Source organism: Melanotaenia boesemani, chromosome 3 (genome assembly GCF_017639745.1).
Source record: "Melanotaenia boesemani isolate fMelBoe1 chromosome 3, fMelBoe1.pri, whole genome shotgun sequence".
NCBI lineage: Eukaryota > Metazoa > Chordata > Actinopteri > Atheriniformes > Melanotaeniidae > Melanotaenia > Melanotaenia boesemani.
The window spans coordinates 8100174-8125245 of record NC_055684.1 but is presented as its reverse complement, the minus strand read 5'-3'; the positions used below and the strand labels follow the sequence as shown (position 1 = coordinate 8125245).

The following is a 25072-nucleotide window of genomic DNA, read 5'->3' as shown; positions in this document are numbered from 1 at the left end:
CAGCAAAGACAAACCTGTCCAACCTGAACAGATGCAGAACCGTCTGCAAATAGTTTCACTTTCCTTTCTGACTATGACTGTGGTATTTACATATTATGGAAATTTTTTTAAGCCTTGTGAGAGACTAGCTTGATTTCTTTCGTTTATTATGCAGATTTCCCTGATTCAATCCAACTTTATTTATAAAGCACTTTTAAAACAATCACAGACGACCAAAGTGTTGTACAGAAGACTAAAAGCTAGAGTGTAAAAAAGCCGAGGTAAACATGTGAGTTTTAAGGAGACTAAAAATCAGGCAAGGAGGAGATTGTGACAAGTTAATAAAACATTTTAAATCATTTCAGTGTTTCAGTCTTTGTTTCAAATTCTCCCAACAAACTGAGGACTGGACAACAAAGACCAGATATTTTCTGTACATGGGAATGCTATATATAAATATATACAATAATATATTTATGTGTAATAAAGATTAAAGAAAACATTCAGATTAAACAAGCTTTTAATCAATTATACATTAATTAATAGTTAATAGTTTGCTGTAATAAGCCAAACTATGTGGTAATGGGGTGAACTAAACCTTTAAACTATTAGAATTTATACTGTAATAAACCCACAAAAGTACTGATCCCCAGAGAGGACTTCTTTAGTTTGAAGCAGTTTGACGATTAATATTCATATTTTTAATTGGATGCAGTGTTTACTTTACTTTATGGTTGTAACTTTTTCTAAAACTTTAAAAGTATAACTTTTGAGAAAAATAGGTATTTGGGTTTGATGCTGATTCAGTAGTTGCAGTTTCCAGACAGTTTTGTCTGGAAATGCATATAAGAATGAATATGCAACATAAGAATGATTGAAAATTTATCTTAATATTACGCAATTTCATGTGTTTATTATTCAGAGTATCGGTTTTGTTTCTGAGTGGCATTTCTGCTGTTTAACTTTCAGTTTCTCCGTTTTGTGCAGGGCCTTTACGCTTTGGAACATATTTGACCTTCTCAACATGGCAGCGGGAACCAGACACGTCGGCACAGGAAGCGGGTCAGTCGCTGCGCCTGCGCAGTGGCTCTGCCTGGTCCCTGTAAAGATGTCTGAGCAGGCGGGGAGGGAGCGGAGCGGAGGACTCGAATCAAGCTCGCAGGACTCGCAACTCTCTGCTGTGTAAACAGTCAAGGTAAGAGCTGAAGAGCCTTCAGGTCCGCTCCGATCACACCGACACGCGGCTGAAAGTTTCGACTGGCTGATTAACTGGGTTGCGGGTGCGTGGGGCGTCAGAGTTTGTAACACGGAGAAGAAATGTTGCTGGGGGCGCGCAGATCTGCGGCAGGGGCGTGTCCGCCATCTTGTGAGAAGCAGCTCCTGAGCACTGAGTAGCAGCTGTGTGTGTCTGATCAAGCCGAACGGGACGCGTCAAATGGCCGCTAACAGCTGAACCAACGGAAGGTTACAGTCGCTCCGCATATTTACAGAAGTTTGATCCGGTTCTAGTCTACCGGGATCAGTACCGACGGCCACTGTGTCCCTGTGCTGAGCGCGGGCTTCAACGAGCAGCCGCAGCCTTTTGTTGTTCTCCCCCACTCTGCTCCCCCTCCTCCCTGTTTTTTTGGAAAATCTGCCAGGCGCATGCGTGTAACTATGGCGCTCATTTCTGCGTGAAGGAGGAAAACACGTTCAAATGTATCAATAACGCGCTTTAATGTCTTTCTAGACACCGGAAACTCTACTGCTGATAGATCACCCAAATCAATTTTAATCAACAACATGCTCATAACAATATCGCCTTCAGACTGTCACCGACCCAGTCTGGACTGGTTTATATCTGGTACCGTAGAGACCGTCACATCCACAATACAGTTGTTTGACATGTTAGCGCCAAAATCACACAGTTCTGGTACTGTTCGGGGGTTCCGGTCGTAACTGAAATAATTTTCCAGACATTAAAACGGTCCAGCGGGAAGTGCTGTGGTTTTGTTTACTGTGATCCGCAGCAGCTTGGTTCCGTCAGATTTCTGATCAAAGAAAAATGATTGATTTTTGTTTCTGTTGATCAGTAAATCACCAAAACATTGATCTGTGACCCGGTCTTTCATGAAAGTAGAACCAGGACGGTGTAACATCCGGGTCTTCCAGATGTTCATGAACCTGTAACCAAGCGAAATGACTGGTTCTGCTGGTCCGTGCGCATCTTTCTTTCTTAACCAACTGACGTGCCCTAAAACAATATGTAGAAACCACGACCCACGTAGCTGGTGACAGAACCGGTTCAAATTTAATTTTTTTTCATAGCATATTTAAAAAACACAACCGATGTTGACTAAAGCACCGTCCAAAATGCAGTCCAGAACAATCCAATTATTTTCACCTGTCATTAAACGTATCATACATACATGAAGCAGCAGCCTGTCAGGGTCTTTTTATTGGGTCAGGTTCTACAGCTTGTGAGCAGAACCTGCAGACCACTGCAGTTTGCACTTAAAGTCTGTGTAAACCAGAACCACTTTCTTCACCTTATCACTGGGTTCTGTTTATATAGAAAACATCTGAAGCAGCACAGACATGGTTCCAGTTTCAGGTCAGGATCAAGTCTGGGTTGAGATGTGTCAGATGACGCCGGTATCTGTGGTTCTGTATGCCTGTCAGTTGTAGCATCTCTGTGAGGGATCTGGGAGGCAACAAGCTTCCCTCATGGTTGCATTCACTCCACAGACCAGAACGCAGAAGTTTTTTTTTTGTTTGTTTGTTTTACAAACTTTATTGTAAAAGTTTGTTAATACAACAAATACAATAAAAATGAGGCATGCATGAACAACAATTCCAGGGAATCAGACCGTTAAAAAATATGTTAATCAGTTAAATGTTATAGAGCAGCTATAGTTCAGTGGTTTTCGTGGCTTTCCTGCTATTAGAATGTTAATAATACAATAATGTTTGAGCTCCTTTTTTAAAGATTAAAGCTAAATGTTTGTGAGTTATAAATATGGTATTTTGCAAGTAACAGAAATGGATTGATAATTGATCTGATTGGTTGGGAGCACGTGAAAGGAACCAAACAACACATAATAAATAATAATCTATCAGTTTTTTGAGAAATAAATGAGCAGGCATCTTACCAGAAATCACAGGACAAATGACAGGACCAGAGCAAATTATATAGATCTTCTACAAATTGTTACAAATGAGCAGGTAACATCAATATCCTTTTTGTATCTTTGAAACAAACTAACTTCAAGGGTTAAAACCGATTAATATTTTTCAGAGATACTTCCTTAATTTTATTTATATTCTTATATTTACAACACCAGATTTTCTTACTGTTCATGGGCCTCATTTATAAAACTGTACATAGGATCATTACTAAAAATGTACATGTGCAAAAAATCAAGTTTGAGTCCAAGTTTGAGTGTGCCAGAACATAAAACCAGGCGTACACACAGATGGGAGCAATTTCCTCTTTATAAATCAAACTCTTCCTGAAAGTTTGCACAGGTGTAACTGGTTCATATCCTGCCTCCTATACACCCTTCATTCAACCATAAATGGTCAATGAAAAATACCTTATGTTTATAAATTTAACCAGCTGACCTTTGGCATTTTAAGCTTATTCATGGCTGAGAAGACATGAGAAGTCATGGAGACTGAAGTTGAGGTGCTTGTTGGTGGGGTGGAGGCTTTCAAAAACATTTTATTTAGGGGTGCAGGACACTACACGCCATGATTATTCTACACATCTTTTTGGGATGGTAAATCAGTCTGGCCCCCCGATGCGTCCAAACACCTCCCCTGGTTTTTGAGGAGGCCAATGGCTTGCTCCACAACAGCACGTGCAAGAGTGTGGCCCACATTAACACACCTCCTCTGCTCTTTGCAGGTTTGTAAATGGTGACGAGCCTGCACCACAGGATAGCCACTGACGCAGTTATTATGAATCAGGTTTTAATTGTTAGAATTTCTACAGTGTGTGTTTACTTAGCAAGGAGCCAGCCATCACGCACAGCGCCTCCCTGCAGTATATCCCCTACACTGCTGTGCGTCAGGATGAATGAGTTGACCCAGGCCACCGTGCCACTAAATTTGTCAGAACCATGTTTGCGTTGCAAACGACTTGACCGTACATTTTTACAGTTCACATAGACAGATTCTTTCTCAATCGGAACGCTCATAGCAATGTGAGTGCAGTCAATCGCTCCGATTACATTTGGGAAACTGGACGTTGCTGCAAATACCCTTTTGATGTTGATGCTTGATAAAGACCATTGAGTAGTCTTTATAATAATGACATCCAAAACGACTGGTATTATTGCATACAGGGATGGTTGAGATATATTCCAGACCTAAGGATATAATTTTGATCATATCAAACACATATCGGTCTACCTGTCGGCTAATTCCCGCAGGAAAGAGCCGGTTGCCAGAAACCCGATAGTGGTCAACAGCTGCAGATGCATCAGGATTGCACGGTTCTGGCCGGTTGGTCGATCTAACACTGGGCCCAGTTCAGTACATAGATCTGAGAGCACTGCTCTAGGGAATCTAAATCGGTTTTTCAGCCAGTCATTATCATACGCCAGGAAATCTGTGGCATAATTTTCAAGCAGTACCAACACATCCATTGTGAAGCCTTTAGCATGAGTATCACTGCAGTATTTAAATGTTAACTCAGTAATTACACCAAATACTACACACCATGTCACAGTAAATGTACCAATAAGTGCCATCGCTATATAATTTGAAGATGTACATATGAAGATACTGTGCTGTAACTCTTAAATGAGTGCTTATAGACTGTATGGCTTCATTCAGCAACACATCTATAATGTTGCAGGCCTCAGCGTTTATGATTACGAGTGTCTGATATGAATGGTTAAATGCACAAGACAAATGTGGCTTAAATTCACCAGCTGTGCTGCCAGTTTCCCCCGTCTCCAAAATGTTTGTGTACAGGTGTGAGCACTCTCCTGTCAAGTTTGTTTTTATAAATCACAGCCTTTGCGCAGAAAGTGACATACGCCAGCTTCAGGCCCCGTTTCCTGTGTACGCAACGTTTATAAATGAGGCCCCAGGTGTGGAGTCAAAACTGTCAGTCAGATGCCACAACTGGAATAGAAACCATGTCCTTTTGAAATTAAGTATGTCTATTTTTTTGTTTTTATTTAGTGGGAAAAACAGGCTTGAGGGATAGTAATATCAGTCAGGTCAGTTCAGAAGCTGCAGAGGTTTTGAGAAGCATTACAACTAATGAGAGAACACATGAATCACCTCGGCTTTCTCCAACATTTTGAGGGCATCCGGCTATTGTTTCCATTGACACATTCAGGCTTCTCACTAGTGAACATGTCTAAATCATGCTAAAAAAAAATGTCCTCACAGCCATAAACTCAGAAGAGAAAAGTCGTTTTGATGCAGAAACACAAATTATTAAAAAGTTAGATGGTTACAATCTGCTGAACCTGCTGAGTCTACAAACTGTCAGCTACAATTACACCATCATACTGATCATTTATTAAACATGTATTATTCTGATATGTTGATTCTGAAATCAAATATATCATTGGTGCAGATTCATTTTTTATAATCTGGAAATTATAAAAGAGACAGATGTCTAAATGGAAAGATTAACTAAATATCTTACAAAAGAAGCAGAAAAAATACGAAAACAGTCAAAATATGAGGAAATATATTTATTTATTACAAGAACAATCAAATATACATAAAACTTTACTGGATCTGATGGCAGATCTACTCTGAAACATCTGAAAAGAGTTAACAGTCCTGAATGACAGAACAACACTGGGACTCATAATCAGAGAACAACAAACATCATAATCTGGTGGATGAAAGTGATGTTCCCATCTGCACATGGAGTTTCATCCAGATCAATACCATTGCATTTAAAATGACGTACGCAGCCACTAACCATTTCTGCATGTATTCTCAGGTGTACCGCACTTGTTCTCTCATCCCATTCATCTTGCTGACGCGTTGTAAATGCAGCCATCTTTACTTCTGCACACATAAAGCCCAAACTGTCCTTTATATCCAACCACAGTCAGCCAGAAGCACATCAGCTGGAGAACTTCCTGCAGAAGTCCACTGTTCTCTGGGATGTTTATCCAACGTATTTACTGCACAAAATGGAAATGGAGGATGAAAATCCACTGGTTAATTTCTTTTTTGTGAGTTGACCACGAAGCTGCTGCTGTAGCCGAGTACACAACGTTCTAAATTCTAAATAACATGGACATTAAAAATTAGAGATCCACTGCTAAATCAACAGACGGCAGGTACACCCAATATAGCGATTACTCCCACAGTTTTGTTCGTTGATGACGTTGGTGTGCAACAACATAGCTTCAACAACGGGAGTGTATTCCTTTAGTGATATTGGAAATACTTGTCTAGAAGTTTGGAGTACAACATTTAAACACCATAAGAGTTGAAGAGCTGCTTCACTAAATAAAGACCATGGTCCAACCAGTTTTTTAACAATTAAGATTTATGTTTATATAAAATGTCTCTGAGTGGGGAAAGTAATTATGTTTATGAATTAAGGACCAGGGAATATGCCTTACTTTATGGAATTTAGATGGCTTTAAGGAGATTCTTTTTCAATATTGCAACTACAAAGTAATAAGAATTTAAGTCCACCAAGTTTTAGAAATAAATAATTAGGGCTGGGCGATTAATCGATAAAATCGATAAATCGAATTTTCCATTTCTGGAGATTAATTTTTTTGAAAATCTGGATTTTTTTCCATAGTTAGTTAGCAGCAGACTTAGCCCTCCCTCCACACCAGAACGGTGTTTGTCTGACAGATTTTCATTAAAGTGACCCTTCACTCATGCCTGGGATTTAGCTGTGCGTATAACTGCGGTGAGAAATGCTGCTCTCTATGAGATGCAGAAATCAACTTAACCCACAAACCCTAGTTAAGAGACAACCTTCATCAGGGGAATTATTTCTGCAGTGGATCCTGTATGATAAGGATCCAGATGGAAAGAGATCACGGATGCATTGTGTCGCATATTTCAATGTAAGATATGAAGTCGTTTATATGGTGGAAGAGCTATGACATTATATGCTTTATTTTTGCTAGCATTCATCTATATAAACAAATGAACGTTTTTAATAAGTTTATGTTTTGTAAAAGAAAAGGAAAAAAAATCGATTAAAATCGGAAATCGGATTTGGTTATAAAAAATCGGAGATTTTATTTTTAGGCCATATCGCCCAGCCCTATAAATAATTGATTTCCTAATTTTAAGTCTCCTTTTCGTCCACACAAACTTATAAAGCATTTAATCAACAGACACAGCAGTCTGTTTTTTTACAGCAGGAGACCAGGCTGCATAGTCAGACGAGAAAATGCCCTTGGGGTTGGTTAGCAATATTTTTCCTCTAATTGGTAGATTTCTTTAATACCATGAATTTAGTTTCCTTTTTTCTAATGCATATTTTTTTAATCTTTCCTATGATAGAGTTGAAGTTCAAAGAGCATCTTATGCTTTCTTTTTTCTTGATAGCTACATTGAGCTAGGTGACAGATTCTATTACAGGAATGTTACAGATGGAGGAAGCTCTTCAGTTTTTTAGGGTTAACGGGTCACACTTACTGAGTCCAGAGGCACTAGAACAATGATTACCAACTGTAGACCTCTTGCTCTACTGTCCTGCATGTTTTCGATGCTTCCTGGCTTTCACACCCCTGATTGAAATTAGGTCCTACAAGGGCTTTAGTTTCTGGAGGTTTTTAATGTTTCCCTGCTCCAACACACCTGACTCAAATTAATAAGTCATTGTGCAGAACTTCATTGGCTGTAGGGTCAGTTTAATTTTTTAGGTGTGTTGGAGCAGGGAAACATTGAAAACCTGCGGGGCTGCGTCCCTTGTTGGACCCAACTGAGTAGCTGCTTTAGATCTGCTTTGCCTGCTTTAGGTTGAATCTGGGAGAGGTACCTGTATACAGTTTAACTGACTGAGCATTTAACATATTTACGATCTTGTTGGATGAACAAAAATATGGGCTGAAACCACATTTTTTCTAAGGCTTAAAACAAAGTTGTGTTAAATATTGTCAAAAGATTTATCAAAATCTGGGAACAAAGTTGAACTATTGTGATTTCAAAGATCAGCAAAATCAATAACGTAAAATGAAACCTGTCACCAGGTCCATGTCACTTCTTGTCCTCAGGTCGATGTCACTCTGACGAGCAGCTGAGATGTCCAATGACAGCCAAGGATTGGTGAAGGGGGAGGCGGCCGCTACTATAATGCCTCCCTCTAGTTCCACCTCTGCTCAGGGAACGCCCCTTTCTCCATCCACCACCTCCAAAACACCTGAGCTACCAGGTACACCTGTTTGACCCATCTGAGGCTCAGGTCCTCACACTACCTCTCACCTGTCCATCTCAGCCATATGCATCACCTGTCTATCTCACTTGTTTGTCTCTGATCTGTCCTGACAGACGAGTTGGTCCAGGCCGGATGGTCCAAGTGCTGGTCTCGAAGGGAGAACCGGCCGTACTACTTCAACAGATTCACTAATCAAAGCCTGTGGGAGGTTCCAGTTCTGGGTCAGCATGATGTCATTGTGAGTCGGTGATGATCAACAACAACAGATGTTGGTAAACAACCTGAAGGTGGATGTTCTGACTCTTTTGTTTTCAGTCCGATCCTTTAGGTCTGAATGCAGCTCCTGCAGAGGGGGGCGACAGTAACGTAGGCAATGGTCAGAGGAAGAGGAGGAGCTCTGAAGAGCAAGGGGCGGGGCCTAACAGTTTAAAACGTGCAAAGGTGAAACATGTTTCCCTGTAGCTGAGTCTCAGGTGATCATGTGATTGATGTGCAGGGGCTTATGGGAAGTGTGGTCTACTGACAAGGTGTGTCTGATGTTTCCAGGTGGAGCCCACCACGCCCATCTCTCCCAGCGCCCCTGGAGTCAAACCCTGGAGTGCCGCCTCTGAGGACAAACAGGCCCAGACAGCCACACCTACAACCACAACCCCTAGCCCCGCCCCTGCCCCATACCGACCAGCTGTGTGAGTTTTCAGGTCACATGTGTTTCCTGTTGGTTTCCCTTCAGAAGGATTTATAGATTGGCTATCGGTTGTGGTTTCAGGATCTACTGGGATCTGGACATCCAGACCAATGCCGTGATCAGAGAGCAGCCCCCTGCCAGTCACCTGCCTCCACACCCCGAGATTGAGCTGCAGCGAGCACAACTGGTCACCAAGCTGAGGCAGCACTACCACGAGCTGTGCCACCAGAGAGAAGGTACGCACTTCCTGTCTGAAACACACCTGAACATGCGTAAGTAGTGCGCTGACAAGCTGCCATCTATCTGTGTCAGGTATTGATCCGCCGCGGGAGTCGTTCAATCGTTGGCTGCTGGAGAGAAAAGTAATTGATAAAGGCCACGACCCGTTACTGCCGAGCGACTGTGAGCCCATCGTCTCCTCGTCTATGTTTAGAGAGGTGATGAACGACATCCCCATCAGGTACGCACCTATGCGCATGACTCCGCCCACAGCATTCATGTGACAGGTCAACAACCTGTCCAGAAAGTTTCTGAGATCATGCATTGATCATGAATTGATGTTGCAGGTTGTCTCGTATCAAGTACAAAGAGGAGGCCCGAAAGCTGCTGTTTAAGTACGCTGAAGCTGCCAAGAGGATGATTGACTCCAGGTAGGTCACAGCGGCCCAATCACACGGCTTTATCCCACTGATGTCAGTGGGCGCAGCTGATGTTGACCTCTACCTGTGCAGGAATGCGAGTCCAGAGAGCAGGAAGGTGGTGAAGTGGAACGCCGAGGACACTATGAACTGGCTGCGCAGAGATCACTCCGCCAGCAAAGAGGACTACATGGTAACTTCATGTTTCTGAGTCACCAAACAACAAGGTCATACACATTTCAGGCGTCTACATTCACCTCAGATGAAACAACGTTGCGTTCCGAAACTGAATTCTGAGTGCCTTACTTTTATGTTCTGTTGTGACTTGAGGCAGCAGCCAATCAAATCGCCTGAACTATTGTGTGACAGCAGCGTGTTTCTGAATCCTGCTTCAGCCAGTAGTGAGTCATCTGGTCAAAGTACAGGATCTTTGTTTAAGGCTCAGCTGTGTGATGATATCAAAATGATAGATTATTCTGAATTGTTAACCAGAAATAAATAACTTATTGCAGCAAAGTTGTTTACTCTCAGGAGGTAGTAAATGAATAAAAACTACTTCTCAAAAACACGATTTTAGAACCCCTGAAACTCAAAACTATTATAAAATGACAAACTTTATGTATAAACACTCCTCTGCTGTCAATGGTTTCTACCTGATGCCAGCTGGTGCCACTTTCAATTTTACGAAATCTGAACCTGACCATGTTGGATCTTTTGGTGGAACCTCATATTGCTGATTCTTTTACACTCCAGCTTGTCAGAGCATCTTATAGTCAGTGATTTCTTTCTTTCTGAAGACGTACAATGTTTCCCCAGGTTTCCAGCTTACAAAGTGTTGTGTTTGACAACACAAACACTTAAAGAACTAGCAGGCAGATCATATAGCAGAATCCCCCTACATGTGCAGAATTACAGACACATAATTGGTCTATTTTCATTCATCAGTAGTTTCCTACATGTAACTTTCATACAGGCACACTGTAATTACCATTACACCGTTACTGTATGAATATGACATAATTATAATAAAATAATTTAAACATTCTCTAATAGGTACAATCAGTTTTGAAGTTGCATTTTCAAACCTCATTGTGGATAAATTTTCCCAAAATGACTGAAACGCTGTGACAAACAACATAGAACATAAAAAAGTTAACTTTCTGAAATGTCCTGATGAAGTGATTCAAAACAGTTTTACTGAGTGGAGTTGCTCTGAATATGAACATCTTGACGTTAACTAAACTTAAAAAGAATATTGGATCCATTTTAAGCTTTAATATGAGTCAAAAATAATGAAAATGATTGTAGATTCAGCTTGTTTAGCTGCATCTCCATGATTGACATGAAGTTCTCGACGCAACACCGGAGCAGGAGAAATACTCCGGTGTGTTTACATATTCACCTCTCAGAAAGACTTTAAAAAACGCTGATAGTTTAGTCAGATATTTGACAGGTGGGTGACGTGTTTTCCGACATGCGCTCACTAAGTTCACACTGCAGGTCTTAATGTTCAAATCCAGCTTTTGTTTTTCTTTTATCAGAAGTCGGATGTTTTTTAATGGTTGTTGAACTTATCATTTAAATGCGGCCTCCATCAGACTTCATTGTGTTCCACAGTCGGAACCAACAGAATTTTGATCAACTGATAAGAGAAAAAAGGAGATTGAGGAGAATAAAAGAGCATAAATCTGAACAATGGCTTTTTGTGTAACAGCCAGCACTACAGTGACCTAAAAGTCAGATAAAATGCAGCATGTCTGAGGTTGCTTTGAAAAAGATTGGATATATATCCTATTTAGTACCACATATGTAAGTGGCCTGCGTTGGATTTGAAAAAAAAAATGGATTTGTGCTGTTCAGACTGCAATAAAAAGATCAGCTGTATGTTACATATGGACCAGAAAGTCATATTTGAGTCACTTTTGCCTTCAGGGTGAATGGAGCCTCTGTCCGCGAGTGGCAGTGTGCTTATCTCAAAGTTGTGCAAGTTCATGCTTCTTATGAACTAGTTCAAAGTTCAGTTCATTTATAAAATTTTTAGGTTTCGAGTGAAGGTGATAGACTGGACTTACGAAAGAAAAGAAATTAAAGTGTTGTCTTTCAATGAAATCACTTAAACTAGACCTTAAATTCTATCACACAAAATAGATATGCATATGAAACAGATGTGTGGAAAAAGGACAAAAATAACCTAATTTGGTGTAACATAACTTCATTTTTTTTGTTATTTTTTTGTTATTTTCAGCTTACCTCTTACCTCTTCCATTTGCTCCAACTCCTCGCCTTTCATAATTAGAAGTTGACGAAGCTGACGTTCTGCTTTTTTATGCGCCAGCCGTCATAATAATCACAGAAATGTCATTTAATTTTTAGACAGTATGTAATATACCCATAAATAATCATAAGCAGACTATGCGTCTGATGTGCACTCTTCATCTGCAGCGCCTCTTTTCACCTGCACATAACCGTTTTAGAGCAGGACTTGAGTGTGCAGTGCATCGTGGGTAACGTAGTGTGAAGTAGGTGTAGAGCCAGGTAAATGTAGGCAGAGACTGCTGTTGGACCTCACTTAAATGAACAAACATGTTCAATGAATGCGTTCTTTTGAACTTGTTCATGTACAACGTCTGTGTGCATGCACGTAACTGTCTGGGTGCAACTCCACCGTAAACACCTTCATCATTAGTATTTAAGTTGCACGTTATTTTATTGTTGTCATCATTTATTCATCTGTCAGTTGTTTCCATGTAATTTACCATCTGTGATTCTCCAGTTTGTCTCTGTTTTGTCTGTTAGCTTAAAGCTAAAACAGCGGCAGTCTTTTTTTTTTTTTTTTTTTTTTTTTTTTTTTTTGTCTTTTGGACCATCAGTTTAGTCGACTCTATACTCAGCATCCATCTCTGATCTGGATAAAGATAAAAAAAATTTCCTTTAGATACAATTCCATTAGTTTATGGTACATTTTCATCAATACTGATACTTTTTACCCATTAAAGGAAAATCACACAATTGTACAGTGTGCATTGATATCTTTATTATGAGAATAGTAAGCAATATAAATAAAACTTATGAACATAAATACTTGCTTATAATGCTTATAAGAATACTACAAAAATTATTGAAAAATTAAATCTTATTTATTTATATATTTTTTAAATAAAATGGAAATAAATGTCTAATGATCAAATAATTAGATTACAAATTGAGTATCTAAATTTCTTGAATATATTAAAATAGAACATATAATAGTGAAAATAAAATAAGACAATTCAGAAGAACCAACATTAAATAAGTAAAATATTAAAGCACCATTACTTAACACAAGCATCATCATGACATCTGACTGGCTACCTCATGTGACGAGACAGACATGGAAGGAACACACCTGGCTGTTTTCACACCCAATTTTATTACCCAAAACTCAGAAGGGGAAACAAACTGCGTGTTTTGTATTAAGACAGTGGCGTCTTGTTACAAAAAAATACGATTCAAATATTTTGACCTTCAGATATCAAGATATTGACTCCAGACTATTGATATGCCCATCTCTAGTCCGGACCTCTTCCTAAACCGAGACAAGTTGGCCATCTTCTGATTTGATCCTTTTATCCATATAGTCTTGCTGTAGTCATGGCTCAGATGAGTCATGCAGCTCTGCTCATCAGTACCTGTTTGGACTCACCTGTTCTGACAAGTAGAGTTCAGTCAGTGAGTCCACCTGCTGTGTCTGCAGGACCGTCTGGAACACCTGAGGCAGCAGTGCGGTCCTCACGTCACCGCCGTCGCCAAAGACTCGGTGGAGGGAATCTGCTCCAAGATCTACCAGCTTTCTGCAGAGTACAGCCGCCGCTTGCGGCAGACACACCTAAGCCTGCTGCAGGACCCACCCGCAGGTACACACATACATATGTTGCTACCCTGTGTGTTCCTTAGCATGTCTGTGTTGGTGACCTGAATTCTGTCCTGCAGAGACATGTGCTTCGCCGCCACAGTCCCGGTTGGTCTACTGTTACCCAGTTCGACTAGCGACCCCGACGCCGCCCCTCCCCCGAGTCGAGCTGCACTTTGAAAATGATGTGGCGTGTCTGCGCTTCAGAGGGGAGATGGTCAAAGTCAACCGAGGTCATTTCAGCAAGCTGGTAAGTTCATACAGGTATCAAATGGCGATCTCATAGCGGTTCGTATGACCCGACGGCGTCCTCAACATTTTAACAGCAGCCAACGACCGTCCTCACAGTTCGGACAGGTACTGACAGCCATCCTCAGGGATCTGACCGGTACCGACGGTTCTCACCACAGTTTTGAGTATTGATGGTCATTGTCACAGTTCTGACGGGTACCGACAGCTGTCCTCAGGTTTCTGAGGGATAGTGATGTCTGTCCTCACCAGTGTTGGGGACATTACTTTAAAAAAGTAATTCATTATAGTTACTTTTTGCACAAAATAATTAGTACGACGTTAGTAACTGAGTTACAGCATTAAAAAAGTAATTAAACAGAAGAGTGCATACTCTGTTGCTTTTGTAAAAAATATTTTAAAATGTTCCCTTTAACGGAATTTTAAATTCATCTGCATGTTTATTTATTCATAATAAAACCAAAATATTAGATCTGACTAATGAATCAAATAGCAACCCAGTGGAATAAATTACTAGAAAAATCGACACTAATCTCATGCTGCTGGAAGTCTCCGTCTCCTCCTCAGGAAAGGTGTTTCTCGTCTGTGTGTCTGCTCACGTCAGCCAGGCGATGACCCGGGCGAAAAGAAAGTGTTTGCCGGTGGAAAGATGCTTTACCAAAACAAAAGAGGCATTAATAAAAAGCCATAATTTTGTACACATATTTTTCAGGTTGTAGTCTGCAAAGTGCAACAGTGTCCATTACATCAACTTATTTATTAGGTTGGAACATTTTCTGTTTATTGGAAAACCAACTGATTTGTTTGTTTCGTGGTTAAAAGGCATTCTCGCCGACCAAGCTGTCAGATCTGAGCAGGTCGTCCGGCTGATGCCCCGGCTGGTCGCCTGGTTTAAATGGAGTGAAAACTGTGACAAATTGTGCGGACCCTCTTAGCTTGCACCTGGTCACACCACAACATGGCAACTCTTCTGCTGAGTGTATTCCCCAGTTTCAGCTGTATCACTCTGCATCAGCACAATATAGTCCGAGCAAATGTTAAACTTATGTTCACCCAAAACAAAACGTTTTATCCTCAGTGAGGCTAACAGCATTGTAACGATGGAAAGAGTAAATAGATTACCAGTTACTGTAAAAAGTAACCCCGTTAATATAACCATTTATTTTAACGCTGTTACTCCCATCCCTGGTCCTCATGGTTCTGATGTTCCTCTTTGTGATGCATCAGTGATCAGGGGTGATTGTACAGTTAGATCAGGGGTGTACAAAGTCGCTTCTCAAGGGCCGCAGTCCTGCAGGTTTTGGATGTTTCCTGTTGCAGCACACCTGAATCAGATTAATGTCATAACATGAACCTAAATCTAAACCTGCAGGATTGTGGCCGTTAAGGACCGGAGCTGCACACCCCTGAGTTCGACTTAGATCACTGTCTCTTGCCCGCTGACCTGTCTCTCCTCATCTATCTGTACAGGAGTTGTTGTACAGGTACAGCTGTATTGACGACCCTCGCTTTGAGAAGTTCCTGTCAAGAGTTTGGTCCCTCCTCAAAAGATACCAGGTCAGCTGATTCTGTTTGCCTGTCAGGTTTCACCATCTGTCTCCATGACGACAGGTCTTCATTAACCAGATGTGACTGTGTGTCCAGGGGATGTTTGGCAGCAGCGTTAACGAAGGGACGGGTCTGCAGGGGGCGCTGCCAGTGTCTGTGTTTGAAGCGTTGAACCGACAGTTTGGAGTTTCCTTTGAGTGTTTTGCATCCCCGCTCAACTGCTACTTTAAACAGTTCTGCTCCGCCTTCCCCGACATTGATGGCTTCTTCGGATCCAGAGGGTGAGACTGCACCTGCATACATCTGGCTGAGATCCACACGATGTCACAATCGTGACATCAGAGCGTTCAGGTGGAGGGAACCTGGTTCAGGTGTTCCAACTCAGTAAACAGATGCTTTTGTTTACATCTGCTCCTGACCCTGCTGACCTCTACATTTAAGAATCATCGGCCCTTTGTGTGTTGATTGTAACCAGTATCACTTACTGCTGCACCCGCAGGCCGTTCCTGTCCTTCAGACCAGTCAGCGGCTCGTTCGAAGCAAATCCTCCTTTCTGTGAGGAGCTAATGGATGCCATGGTGATACACTTTGAGGTCAGTACAACTCTGGACTGTCTGGTCTGAACTGGACTGGTCTGTACTGGTCTTGACTCACTGTGGTATGTGTTTGTTAGGAGCTGTTGGACCAGTCCTCAGAGCCTCTGTCCTTCATTGTTTTTGTCCCTGAGTGGAGAGATCCAGTAACTCCGGCTTTGACCCGCATGGAGGGAAGCAGATTTCTGCGACACCAGCTGAGTGTTACGGCATACGAGCACGAGTACCGATCTGGGAGTCAGCACATCTGCAAGAGGTACTGGTTTCACAGGGTTCTGCAGTGTTCTTCAAAGTTTTATTGGGGTCTGTTGGGTTATTAACTGCTCTACAGGACTGTACATGGTTCTTAAGGGTTCTATTTAGAGTTCTACAGTGTCCTACGGGGTTATACAGGCATCTTCATGGTTCTCTGGGGGTCTGTAGTGTTCTGCAAAGTCCTACAGGGATTTTATGGGTTCTAAGGGGTCCAAGAGGGCTCTTCAAGGTTCTTCAGTGTTCTACAGGTTTCCTTGAGGTGCTTAGTGGTCCTACAGGGTTCACCAGTATCTAGTATATTGTTGGTTTATGTAGTGATCTAGCGTCATTAAACAATAATCATATTTAGATCAAATATTAATTTTACTAATCAATATAAAATATTAACTATTATTATTATCTGTAAACTTTTTCTTTTAATGTAAATAAATAAATGAACTCAAATTAGGGCTGGGTGATTAATCAATAAAATTGATAAATCTATTTCCATTTCTGGCAATTTATTTTTATGAAAATCTGGATTTTTTTTTTCCCATAGTTAGTTAGCAGCAGACTTAGCCCTCCCTCCACACCAGAACGGTGTTTGTCTGACAGATTTTCAGTGAAGTGACCCTTCACTCACGCCTGGGATTTAGCTGTGCGTATAACTGCAGTGAGAAATGCTGCTCTCTATGAGATGCAGAAATCAACTTTAGCCTACAAACTCTAGTTAGGAGACAACCTTCATCAGGGGAATTATTTCTGCATGGATCCTGTATGATAAAGATCCAGATGGAAAGAGATCACGGATGCAGTTGTGTTGCATATTTCTATGTAAGATATGAAGTTGTTTATATGGTGGAAAAGTTAGGACATTATATGCTTAATTTTTGCTGGCGTTCATTTATATAAACAAATGAACGTTTTTAATAAGTTTATGTTTTGTCAAAGAAAAGAAAAAAAACTCGACTAAAATCGGAAATCGGATTTGGTTAAAAAAAAAATCGGAGATTTTATTTTAGGCTATATCGCCCAGCCCTAACTCAAATTAATCAAATCAGTCTCAAGACTCAATATGTAAGTTCTCATTCGAAGTGACAAAGACATGATTCGTAAGGTAAAATCACAAACGACTAGTTAAATAAATGTGAATATTTATTAACTAGCCTACAACTGCATAGGAAAAGTTGCATCAAGTGAATATTTACATTACTATTCAAAAAGGAGGCTGGAAGGATTTCTGAATCCTATGGAGCTAAATGGCATCGTCTGTTTAAGATGGAAACCTAATTCAGCTCCTGGAAAGGCAAATTATTTCACTATCACCAATTCTGTAAGACAACCAACCGTATGTTTTAGCAGTTAAGTAGAGAGGAGACTGGTAGTACTCGTCCAGTTCCATTTGGACCGAGTCGACCCACTTACGACCGTTTCTGGTAAACAACTCTGGCACACAGAGGAAACCTTGCTGGTGGTTGAGTTCCGACTAAAGCTCCAATGAAGGCCAAACATCCATCACTCGTGGTGATTCGCAGGTTTTTGGTCTGCAGGGTTCTCCCTCTCATTCAGTCATGTCCTGAGACGCTGCTGGGTCGGTGTATAGTAAAAGTTATCTGCCGCGTTACTCATAGAGGGATGGCAAAATATCAAAAAAAAAGTCCAGCTTTGAGAGCCAAGAAGAAAAAAATTCTTAGTAAGCTGGCGCTGTCCACACTCACAAGGAAGTGTAGCCAATGAGCAGAAGGCTCCGTGCAGCTTGGTTAGGCAGTGCAGCTTCATGAGATTGCTTTGGTTAAGAGCATCAAATTACCATTTTTAAACCCAATCGATGCACATTGTAATGGAACATTAATCAACCATTCAAACAGGATAAATTAACCATAATTGATTATATCAACAATGTGATAAAACATTAGAAACCAGAGAGAATGATAAGGCTCAGCATAAATAAATCAACTCCCGTTGATTAAACATTATACCCATGCTAATGACTTCAATGGTCTGCCTCTTGAGTATATATATATATATATATATATATATATAGCTAATCAACTAGGGCTGCAACGATTAGTCAACATTGTCCACAATAGTTGGCAATAAAAACAGTCGACAATGTCTGTACCCGTCGACTATTGTCAGCAAAAAAAGGAGAAAAAAAAAATACAGAGTGAGACATCGTCTTCTTTTCTTATCTCTGCTGAGAGCTGCACAATACAGGATGACACGGGAGTGCATTATTACTCCTGTCCCATCCTACTCCCACAGAAAAAAATCTTGTCCCGTCCCGATCCTGGGCCAAAGCTAAAGAAAAAATCCTGTCCCAATCCCGAAAAAATTACTCCCGACCCAGTCTTTAGGCAATACATTGAATTTGATTAAATGTTCTCGCCCTTCTTTTTTAGACCAGCTGCTAAGTGTTTCTAGCTTTTTTTTTTTTAGAGGTCAATTACACTTGTAAAAAAAACAAAAACAAAACAAAAACAAGGGGGAACAACAATAAAACAGTACATGGTTCACACCATGTCTACCAAAGTTAAATAAACCCAAAAAGAACATATAAAGTTGTATTTCGCTCATTTCTAAATGTCATTAACTAAACATGTTTTACAAACGGCATACAGTGTGTTAAAAACCATCGCACTTGACTCTCGTGAAGTTCATTAATATCTCCGCCTTTTCTAACCAGTTCTGCCAACCCAATAGACACGTCATTACTTCCAACTTTGCGTTGTAAATCATTTTTTGCCACATCGGTTTCTCCGCAGGTGTTTGCTAACTCCATTCTTTATTTCAATTCCAGCAGGGGAGCAGCAGCCGGAAAGCAGTGTTGGCTTCTGGGTAGTGTAGTTCTTTTTATACTTGGTTACAGTGTAGGTTTACTGAGCAAATACTAGAAAATGGCGGGGGCTGTCTTTTTTTTTATTTTTTATTTTTTGTTTGTTTGGTTCCCGCTCCCGTCTGCTCCCGTTAACTTTTTATCCTGTACCGTCCCAATCACGTGATTAATAGTAACATTGATTCCCATCTCGTGGGAATCCCGTAAAATGTCAGCTTCTACTGCACAATGCACATGCTCAAAGGAAAAAAAAAAAACTTGAGTGAGACATCGTCTTCTTTTCTTATCTCTGCTGAGAGTTGCACATGCGCAATAAAGTCCACCAAGGAAAAAATATGGCGACCGACCAGGGAGCAAAACGGTGGCAGAGAACGTCAAAAGTCTGGGATAACTTCACGTTTAACTTACAAAATAAATTAAATACATGTGAGATTTGTAAAGCGGACCTTGGGTACCACGGAAGTATGTCTGCAATGCTTGAACATTTAAAGAGGAGGCACGTCGGACTTGCATAACACTTCATGCAAGATTTCAAAGCTGAAAGTGAAATAAGAGCCATTTAATAATTATGACATACATAATCCAATAAGTCATTTTAATAGTCGATGACTAATCGATTATCGGAATAGTCATTAGTTGCAGCCCTGTTATCAACAATACATATTTAGACATTTTTTTAATGATAAGACCTTTGTTCTTTCTTATATCTCAGATAAAGTCTTTTCACGGTCTCATCAGGGTACTTCTGATGAAGTGTAGAAAACCCTTTTCAGAGTTTTAGCACCCATCTGGGTTAGTTAAACAAAGTCATTGTTATAGGATCTGCAAAGATGGTCTGGTCTGTGTCACAGTCTTGAGATAAAACTTGTGGGAGATGTGAGTAAGCTTACTGGTTTGAGAAAACAAAAAAAAAAAAAAAAAGTGAAAGGAAGGGGGTTCCACATCTTCAGTTTCGGACATACATCTGGAACAAACATTAGTATGGTTCGCATAATAGTTTGACAGATGACAGATTTGTGGGTTTGCAGGTTTAAGTAAGGACCAACTCTTCTTTCTTTTGAGAAGAGTTGACCTGCTTTGGCTGTTGGACATCAATTCAAGTCTTAAATCCCTGAGTGGTGTCAAACTCTCCCCCTTCTTGGGTAGAAGTTTCTCTGTCTCTGTAGAGGAATCCATCTGAAAATAAAAATGAATAAACATTGGAAGTAAAATTCTTGATGCGTCTCATTTGTACCTTCTTGAGTGCTGGAATACGCTACATGTACTTCTCTGATACCATGCATGTTTTTGTGTTTTTTTCAGGGATGAGATGTACTACCGGGCAGTACATGGGACCGCGGTATTTTTCCTCCAGAACGATGCCGGTTTTGCGAAGTGGGGTCCAACTCCGGAGCGTTTGACCGAGCTGATGGCAGCTTACCGCCCAACTTTGTCCCGCACCTCCTCTCTGTCATCTCCTGGCCCCGCCCACATTTCCCCTACAGATAGAGACTCTGCTCCTAAGGCCTCTGACAGAACACAGAGCGACGTGGTGTCACCTAGTGGCCATGACGACAACAACAACAATGGTAGCAGCAGCAGTAGCAGCAGCAGCAGTCCTCAAGATAAGCTAGCTGCTGTATAGAAGGACGGGGCTTGTAGTGACCATGCTCCTGGTGTATGTTTTCTGAAGCCATCTTGTCCTTTAGATTGTCTCTCACCAGCACCTGTAGCGCCCCTGAAAGCCCTCCATCTGTTGGCTCTTGTGATTGGTTGAATCTCTGGAACTACATGCAGCTGATTCATGTCCAGGTGTGGCACCTGTACCTGAAAAACTTAGGCAGAAGCAGGTGTGTCACAGCTCCACCAATAACAAGCCACCTGGGATGTCATGTGGCTGGGGAGGATTCTGATTGGCTCTCAGTGGACTTGGTGATTGTTTGGCTAGGCAGCTATCGTTTCTAAAGAACTCATCTTTCTTTGACTCGGACAGAATCTGGAGGACTTCTGCCTCTTCAGAAGGACGGAGTGGAAGCGTTAGAGCTGGATTCAGACTGGTGAGCGAGGACAGAAGGGGTGGGGTTAAAGATGGTGCGGAGCTGCAGGAGACTCTCCAGGTCTCGTTCCTCATTCAGAGTCATGTTCATGTGTTTAAGATAAACATCACGTTTTGATGACCGCTAGTTAACATTAATGTTCTGTAGCCTCTATGTCATGTGACCTCTTTAAAAAAAATCTATTTTCATAAATATGAAGATGTTTTATTAAATGTATGTGTTGACATTTTTTTTATTATTATTATGGTTGTTTGATTTTTCTATGTTGCGTTATTATTTGGACAGTTTTATTCAAAGTTTGGGATGGTTCAGTCTGGTTTAGTCCAGTTCAGTCTGTGGACTTTTGGCTCCTCCCACTTCTCTCTGACTCTGCAGCAGCTGTCTGCTTTCCAATTTGGCTGATGGTGGACCTATCAGACGTCTGTCTCCGTGTAAATACTGTACAGTTGGACTGATTTGAGGTCTGTTGATGTTGTTTTTTTATTTGATCTAATTTAACCTTTTTAAAGAGATGAGATGTGTTTGTGTTCTTCCAGAACCCAAGTTTGTTTTAACCAGAACCAAAGTGTGATGATGGTGCAGAACGTGTGTACAGTAGAGTGTATAACATAGTATAGTCGTGCATGAACATGTATGGGCTGTAAACCAGAACGACTGCCGTCATGTGACCAACACGTTACTTCCTGTCACCTGATCTGATGACGTTGTAAGGAGACCAAAAATGAAGTGGAGACATTTTATTGGTCCCATCACAAACTACAGCCCATCTAATGTTAATCATCATTCTGATGATGAAGAGCATGTTTCCACGGAAACGCCACCTGACGTATTCTCTCCTTTTGATTCTTGAATCAGAAACTAAAAACGTCTCCAGTTTATTTTCAGTCTGATACATGTTTTGTTGTTTTTTGTTTGTTTTTTTTTCTTTGTCTGTGGCACTGGTGGTGTCTTGTTGAACTGCAGAGGATCAGACCTCGGCCCGTTCCAGGGTCCTCTCAGCTGCAGAGTGTAAATACAACCTGTCCTTCATCCTGCCTGCAGACAAACTGCAGCTTCTCAGTAAAAAATATCAGAATGAAGCCAGACCTCCTTGTCATTTTGCCCCTGTCGCATCATCACCGTCAGGGGCAGGGCAAAAGAAGCAGAACCTCCACTCAGGCTTGGTGGGGTCTCCTGTGATGGTTCTGGTGTTTGTCATCAGGTGTTAAGGGTCTGAGCACACTCGGGTCAGCAGCAGATGTGTAGAACAGGAAGTTACTAAAAACTACTAATAGCTGTTTCTAGACTAAATTTAGGCTTTGACATCATCACGTAATGACCTCATATCGGACCTATACACAGACTGACTCAGTTGCTGGTTGTGGTTGCCTTGGTAACAAGATACAGGTTAAACACATTCTCGTGTAGTGGTTCAGCCATCTGGATAGAAATGTGGATACTTACCAAGTCAACAGTTCATTCACACAAACATCATGAGAACAAGAAAATACCTAAAAATGGAGCTAGAACACCTGAAACTGGAGGTAAAAAACAGACCTTACATCATTATGGTAAACTGAAGAAAATTAAATAACACTATCAATGATTTATCGTTCATTAATTGGTTGCATATTTAGTTTATCTAACAGCTACTGCCTGAACAAAATGCGCCTGAATGAGTTAGAAATTGATATGTATTTTTTTATTTGCAGGATTACAACAGATAAATAATCACAATATGGGCTATACTTGTGAGCTGCTGACATGTGAGCAAATTTTGTTTAATGTTTAAAAAAAAAAAAAAAACACTACAAACATATTTCAGCTCAACTTTACACAGCTTGACAAATAATCATGGTTACCCTTCATGGCTGGTCAGAAATCTGATCAATATGCATCCCACTGGGTCCCAGTAGATCCAGTGAGTCTAAAACTGGGTACCAAATTTCAGTGAAAAAGGTCAGTCTTTCCAGTGGAAGAATTCTGAGTACCAGTCCTGCAGTGTGGCTGAGCTCTTGGAAATCCAGTGTTTCACGATAACTTCTTGCAACATAAAACAAGTCACATTGTTGTAGCATTGTATTTTTTTTTTTTTTTTTTTTTTTTTTTTTTGTGAGGTACATCAGCTGCTAATATACAGTGAACGGGATAACTCGAAGTTTTACCCAATAAAGATAATTATTTTGCTGATGACATCTCAAAAGCTCTGAATCTTTGCACAGTTCCAAAACAAGAATGTAAGTATCCAACACTTTATTATACCTCAGGCAGAAAGGAGACTGCACACTTGTATTTACATGGAGCACATTTGATCCGATTGAACATTCAGACGTGCGTTAAATGCGTCATTTAAACATGTCATCTGATCAGCCTTTGTCTGAAATAATTTTCAGTCTGATTGAGATGGGTGGTTCAAACATTTCCATGATCGAATCAGCAGGAAAAAATAACCTTGTATACACTAATTCCAGTTTCTGTGGTGGATGTAACTAAACAACTAACCTGCTGCTGGGAAGTCATATCCCTGAAGGCTGCAGGCAGTGACATCTGGGTCATTTGGGGTAGTTGTTAGGGGGTCTTTCCATTTCCTAATGACTTCCAGATATCCCCTCAAACTGGACGGATGCTTCAACTCCACATCTTCTCAAATTAAGAAGTCAATGAGGCTGACGTTCTAACTTGCTTTTTAAGTGCAGCAGACATGCATAGAAATGTTAGATGTTTGCTGTCAGAATCTTCTACAGACACTACATAATCCCATAGGTAACCATAAGCACACAAAGCATGTGATGTGCATGCTGCATCTGCAGCTTCTCTCCCTTCATCTCCATTTACCATCTCAGAGCGAGACTGCACCGACTTTGCGTTGTCAGTTTATGCTACAATGCACTATCCATGGTGGAAATGTAGTGTGAAGTCAGTGTAGCGCCTATGAAAATGTAGGCAGGGACTAACTCCCCTCTTTAGTGAAGAAGGTAGTTTTTGGTCTGGGTTCAAGTGCAAGAGGCACCGGCCAGTATCTGCTGCATAGAGACGAGAATTTAAAAGACCTTGCCACTGCATCCAGCATCTTATCAATGCAGGGGAGGGGATAAAAGATTTTCCTGGTCACTTTGTCAAGAAGTCTGAAGTCCACACAGAACGTCTAACCACCTTCTACTTTCTATGGGACCATGATATGCATTTTCCTGCGTTTCCACCGGCAAAATCTAGGAAAGTGCAAAAATATCCAGTCTGACCTGTCCTACTTTTTTGGGACTTTTCCATGGCCTATTTTTGTGATTTATGCATAGGTCACGAGTGCCCAGTGCACAACCACATTCAAAGGGCAAAAGAGGCTTTTTGCATGCTGTTCCTTAAGTGATCCGCACTGATCACCTTTGAAACTCTGTTAAAATGTTCTACAAAGAGGCAGATCTGAAGGAGCTAAAGAAAAACAAATTATTAGAGATTGCCAAAAGTTACTTTGATCTGCTCAAGTGAAAATAGGTGAAAACTTACTTCCTGTTTGCATGCCTTCTTGCCTCGATGATTAAAACAAATACACAGCTGTCCAGCAGCACTCTAGTTTCCTTAGTAAAGATGGACACAAAACCTGGTTCACTTAACAGCTGTGCTTCTGCCCTCTGGAAGCAGCACGAGTGACGTACCAGGTGCCCAGCCCGACCAATCTGACCCTAAAGGGTGGAGTTTGACCAAACTCTTGACTGGTCAAAAAAATGATCACTTCCAGTTTGACGCAACAATAATAACAAAGCGGGAACAATGCCATGTTTAAATTTACCGTGGATTTTTAGTTGTTTAAAGCCACATGCCAAGAAGAAAAAAACAAACAAACAAAAAAACACAAACTTTTAACGTCCACCGTTTTCGTCATTTGTTTCGTTGTTGCGTCTCTATGACAACTGTATTACATAGCTGATGCATTTGTAGCTATCTGGCTTACAGCCTGCCTACCAGGCAAGAGTACAGTTGGCTGTGAAAACACAAGAGAGATCTGGGTGTACTGAACACAACCACACTAAACTGTCCCAT

At 40.9% G+C, this 25072-nt stretch overlaps 1 protein-coding gene across 1 annotated transcript; it reads left to right on the top strand.

The window, feature by feature from the left end:
- The first annotated feature begins 1085 nt into the window (after window positions 1–1085).
- pcif1 (phosphorylated CTD interacting factor 1) lies at window positions 1086–23230 on the top strand. The gene is made up of 16 exons (XM_041979970.1): window positions 1086–1174; window positions 8190–8347; window positions 8464–8588; window positions 8666–8791; window positions 8897–9036; window positions 9117–9271; window positions 9348–9495; window positions 9602–9685; window positions 9767–9866; window positions 13407–13566; window positions 13643–13812; window positions 15282–15368; window positions 15456–15640; window positions 15859–15952; window positions 16033–16208; window positions 20325–23230. Exons 2-16 carry the CDS (start codon window positions 8218–8220, stop codon window positions 20644–20646), a joined length of 2202 nt encoding a protein of 733 aa, XP_041835904.1. The 5' UTR covers window positions 1086–1174; window positions 8190–8217; the 3' UTR covers window positions 20647–23230.
- The last annotated feature ends 1842 nt before the right edge of the window (window positions 23231–25072 follow it).

Bases quoted from the DNA above. Each gene is read 5' to 3' on its own strand.
- pcif1 (XM_041979970.1), top strand. From the start codon at position 8,218: ATGTCCAATGACAGCCAAGGATTGGTGAAGGGGGAGGCGGCCGCTACT. The intron at 8,348-8,463 runs GTACACCTGTTT...CTGTCCTGACAG, and splicing joins CAAAACACCTGAGCTACCAG to ACGAGTTGGTCCAGGCCGGA. The intron at 8,589-8,665 runs GTGAGTCGGTGA...TTTTGTTTTCAG, and splicing joins TGGGTCAGCATGATGTCATT to TCCGATCCTTTAGGTCTGAA.